This window comes from Amblyomma maculatum, chromosome 1 (assembly GCF_055883805.1).
Source record: "Amblyomma maculatum isolate TAMU_Amacu chromosome 1, ASM5588380v1, whole genome shotgun sequence".
NCBI classification, from domain to species: domain Eukaryota; kingdom Metazoa; phylum Arthropoda; class Arachnida; order Ixodida; family Ixodidae; genus Amblyomma; species Amblyomma maculatum.
Genome location: NC_139344.1, coordinates 2,146,507 through 2,151,419, shown reverse-complemented (window position 1 = coordinate 2,151,419; position 4,913 = coordinate 2,146,507). Strand labels below are relative to the sequence as shown.

General features: G+C 42.4%; 1 protein-coding gene across 1 annotated transcript; it reads left to right on the top strand.

Moving 5' to 3' along the window:
* The first annotated feature begins 201 nt into the window (after positions 1-201).
* On the top strand, positions 202-4,432 carry LOC146201485 (uncharacterized). Its single transcript, XM_084587608.1, has 4 exons — positions 202-898; positions 3,783-3,806; positions 3,885-4,002; positions 4,250-4,432. The coding sequence occupies exons 1-4, from the start codon at positions 773-775 to the stop codon at positions 4,330-4,332; spliced, it is 351 nt and encodes a 116-aa protein (XP_084443734.1). The 5' UTR covers positions 202-772; the 3' UTR covers positions 4,333-4,432.
* The last annotated feature ends 481 nt before the right edge of the window (positions 4,433-4,913 follow it).

The window sequence follows — 4,913 nt, the reverse complement described above, 5'->3', positions numbered from 1 at the left end:
TTATGAAGTCAATTTCATTTTTAGTCTCCCCGTTAGGACTTTTCCATGTCCATTTCCGGTTCTTCCGTTTGCTGAAGAAGGTATTCATGATTCTTAAGTTATTGCGCTCTGCAAACTCAACTAGTAACTCACCCCTGCCCTTGTCCAAGCTCGGCACCTGGCTCAGCAATCTGCCTAACTTAACTCGGTCACTACACCATGTTAGCAAATGTTGACACGAAAGACAGACACGAGATAGGTGAAGCATGGGCTATCGAGTATCAGCTACACACTCGAGTGTCAGCCTTTGTCCAAATGTATGGCGTATTGCTGCCGCCATACATGTATATTGCATGCTGACCTCTTCAAGGCCCTTGCTACCGACAAACTGTTTCAGAGATGTGATCTGACTAACTTCTGTTAAAGCGCTCACAGCTATCTCGGCATCATCATTCGCACCCATGAATTCATTCTAAGCAATAGCAGCACCCGTCAGTTGCACTGTAGTTACAACGTCTTCCGCAGTTAATTCAATCCAGGCATTTCCACAGCGAACAAAGAGATCAGAAGTGGGATGTCAGCATTGGCTTCATCAATTGCTATCAGCATCCCCTAGATTATGTACCGCTGATAGGGCGCCTTGAGTGCGTGAGTGATGCCAGTGTCTAGCAGCTAAATTTTGAATGGCGCATTTGGTGACAGAAAAGGGTTGGTCATGCAGTCAAGGGCAAAGAAAAGGCTTTTCTCCTGTGGTGAATGTTACATGGGCTGCTGCTGCTAGTGATGAAATAGTATGTTTTGTTCCAGCTTTCCTTTTTTGTTTTTTTCAGATGTTGCTGAGCTGGTCAATCAGCTGACGGAATCCGTTAATAATGCTGCGTGTACAACACAAGCAGTTGTGCTGCCAACCGAGGCTCAGGTTAGTTGCTTTAGTCTAGTGTCTGCATGGTTGTGCTCATTACTGCCTTTCTCGATGAAACTTTTTTAAGGGTCACACAAGAACTTGGTTCTAGCTTTATGATAGCACTGCCACAAGTCATGCACTTCCATTGAGAAGTGTGCAGGGATAGGGAAACGAGGAGCTCATTATCCATGTGAATGAAGTCAGCAGTCACTGAATTCAGAGATAGGCAAGAAGCAATGCTCTTTATGATTGGTTGGCTCTTAGGGTTTAATGTCCAAAGCGACTCAGGCTATGAGAGATACTGTAGTGCAAGGCTCTGGAAATTTCGACCACCTGGGGTGCTTTAACGTGCACCGACAACACAGAGCACACGGGCACCTTGCGCTTCGGCTCCACTGAAAAGCGGCTGCCCTGGCTCGGATGCTGTTTATGAGGCTGGGCTCACAGACTGCATAATTAGTAACATTATGATATTTTTAAATGAATGTCAATTTGATAGAAACGACAAAAGACAGACAGGGCTATTTTCTTAAATTCGTCAAAACAACCATGAAAAAAAATCCCAACTGCTTCCTTTCATTTTAGTGACTGTTACTTCATTCGTGTGTATATTGATTTGGAAGAGTTTTTGTGAAAGCTGTAGTGATCGGAAGTGCAAGGTTACTTTTGTTTACGCTTCCTGTTGAGCATACTTCGCTTGGGCTATAGCAAAGCCCTTTTCATCAGAAAAGAGATTTCCATTAGCTTGTTTAATATTCAGCAATTTCTTAGGTTATCGATCTCGGAAGGCCATCTTTTTGCACTACAACTCGAATGACGCAGCTGGTGCTCCTCTAATCAGTCATTTTAGCGACTTGGGCCAGTCATCATGGTATTCAAGCTAATGTGCATATAATCCACTTGCACCTGACAGCCACCTGCAATGTCACTCTGGCAAGTCAAAGGCAATTAACCACCATGGTATTGCCAGGAGGGTCTCCTTTGAGAGGGAGTTGTGGCTTCTTAAGCTGATCCAACAATAGTTCAATTTCACTTTAACCCCTTGAGCACTATTATTTCGAGATTTCTAGCTAAAATTGCTTAAAATTACGATATCGTTAAAGGCCCCATTACATGAAAATTTGTTGTCTGTGTTGTGAGTGAAACATCAAGAGCATGGCGCTGGCAAGTGGCATGGCCGAACACACATTCTTCGATGATTTGTGTGGCTTAACGAGACCACATGATATCCAAAAGTTAGGAGGAGCTGCTAACTCCGGTCGTTCATTTGAGGTGGGAAGGTGAAATACGAATCAACATTCCAGTGCTCTTCAATGCTGAGTCAGGCTTGCTACACCTAGGCTACGCAGACATGTTGATACAGCTTGGTTAAAGCAGGGCTTTATGTGTTGGGTGGTAGCCTACACTGGTCGCATCATACCCTTAAAGGTGGAGCTTAAGTGTCCCTTTAGTTTTTATTTTTACTGCTGGTTTCTATTGGTAGTGTAATAAAAAAGGAGGTATCCGAGACAAAAATATTTGAACCAGAAACTAAGTCAAATGAGTGCAGTGAAGTTTATTGCTCATTACGTGAAAAATCAACTGCCCGCCAATAAGCAGCAATCTAGTCGAGTAACATATAGCGAGGTAACTGGAAATGTTTTACAAGGGACGACCAAGAATGGAAGCCTAGGGGGTTTCATCGGAATGTTGTCAATTTTCATCCATTGACACAGAACTCGCAATAGTATCGTCTGAGCTGTCATCATCTTCGTCGGAAGAACTACTCATGTCATCACTGTCGTCTTCACTTCCCATAACAATGCAAAAATTGGTGTCTGAGTCATCTTCGGATGGCGAGGATGGCAACGAAGAAAAGCTTCTTTCCCGCGATGACGGGCCAACTGTGCATGCATTGCCTCTACCAGGCACCATTTTTCTCATTAAGGCTGCTTAAAAGGCTTTCAAGCGGTAGAACAAAAAGCAGTTAACGGGTCAGTGGTGCCATCTGTCAAATGGCGCATGACCTAAGCCACAGAGGAGCGCTATACTCACCTAAAACTCTCAGGGTGAGGATCTATCCTGCAAGGACAAGCACTCGTCCAAAATGGCTTGAGGGCATCTTTGCAAGGACGAGCTGCTTGTCCAAAGCGCTTGAGGGGTTAAATTATGAAAGCTACCTGTGCAAGCTGGAAACTAAATGTTGCCTCAAAGTAGCACATACAGAGCAGGGAGTGCATGCTTTTGCTAAACCTTCATTGGCAGTTTTTTTTAATTGGTTGAGCTTCTGATGTACGAAAAGGATGTTAGTATTTTTAAACAGGAGGTGACAATGTGGGCACTGTGCTCTGTCTAAACTGGCTTTTAATGGCCTTTGCAATGTTAATGATGAGTAAATCCCTTTATTTTCTGACTTAAAATCTGTTGTTTTTTTTTATTGTTGAAATGCAAGCATAAATTAGGTCGTTAAAAAATCTCTTATTTCTTGTTTTTTCTTCTGCTATAGCAATGCACTATTAGCGCTCAATCCTTTGCGGGGCATTATGTGCCCTCTTTTTGGCTAGTTACTTTAAATACATATTACACAATTGTCAGGTTACACTAATAAAAATGTTAAAAGATGTTTGGCCTGATTCAAAATTGGATCAAAACACCGCTCGGGAAGGTGTCAAAAACATCCAATAGTTTTCGTATGCCTTCATTGTTGTACATGTTAAAGTACGGCTTCTTGAATGTGTATTTTTACTTGCAAACAAATGACCTTAATTATGCATTTTTGGGATTTCTTTGAATGTTCTTAAGCTGGTCTAAGTTTTTTGTTGTTTATAAAGCCCCTTCATTTTCTTATTGCATATCAAGGAATATTGTTGTATGTTACAATACTGGTCATAGTACTAATATTTGCTTTTTGTTCTTGCAGGTGCACATTGGCAGCAATATTATGGTAAATCAGCAGTTGATTGACCGCATGAAACTCAGTGCGGGCAATCAAGCAACAAAGTTTGCATGTAACTTGGTGCAGGTTGTGTTCTCACCCGAAGAACTGGAAGAAAGCTCACTCTATGGCCGTGTCTGCAATGCCCGCAAGGAACAAGCTCCAAAAAAGGCACTGGGCTGCCCAAAATTGGATGATGTTATCTGTAAGTCCTCGAGCTCATAGCCTGTGCATGTGATGCAAGAGCATTCTGAAATATTGTCCAAACAGCTGACTTTTCAGTGATGGTCAGGGCCATAATGCTTACCTTAATGCATAATGCTGTGGTGCCTGCATGGCGCTCACACTGTCCGTGCTCTGTATATTTAATTTACAAAAGCTAAGGAAGGCTGGATGGACTCTAGCTTGTTCATTGCAGTCATGCTTCTAATGTTTTTTTTTTCTTTTTGCAGCCTACACCTGCTTGCTCAATGGAGTACTAGCCAAGGTGGTCACCGGCAGTTGCGCAAGTTTGCACTGGGATTGTGGACAGTGATCCAATTTTTTGTCGCAGGGTCTTCGAAAGCAGGCCTAATTGCAAGGCCTAAACAGAGGAAGTACATCTATTCAAATAAATATAAGCTCATACAAACAAATGTTTCAGTCTGAACCTACTTCCTTCGAACATCCACCAAATATCCCATAGTCATCATTCCTTCGAACTTCCTTTGAACCAATAATTGGCCACTGCCTGTGAACTCAAATCAAACTGACAACGGTCTGTTCCCTGGGAGCTCAAAGGAAATTCACAGGATGGTCAGATAAATTTAATTCACTGTGAATTCAAAATCAGTAGCCAATTCTCAGTTCAGAGGAAGTTGCTTCCTTCTGACTTTTTTGAGTTCACATTGAACTCAAAGGATGTTCCCATTTTTATAAGGGTTGAACACATTATGAAGTCGATTTCATTTTTAGTCTCTCCGTTAGGACTTTTCCATGTCCATTTTCGGTTCTTCCGTTTGCTGAAGAAGGTATTCATGATTCGTAAGTTATTGCGCTCTGCAAACTCAACTAGCAACTCCCACCTGCTATTCCTAGAACCAATGCCATAGTCACCTACTGCCTTGTCTCCTGCCT

Coding starts and splice junctions, on each gene's coding strand:
- LOC146201485 (XM_084587608.1), top strand. CDS start 773: ATGTTTTGTTCCAGCTTTCCTTTTTTGTTTTTTTCAGATGTTGCTGAG. Junction 899..3,782: donor TGCTGCCAACCGAGGCTCAG/GTTAGTTGCTTT, acceptor TTGTTCTTGCAG/GTGCACATTGGCAGCAATAT. Junction 4,003..4,249: donor AAAATTGGATGATGTTATCT/GTAAGTCCTCGA, acceptor TTCTTTTTGCAG/CCTACACCTGCTTGCTCAAT.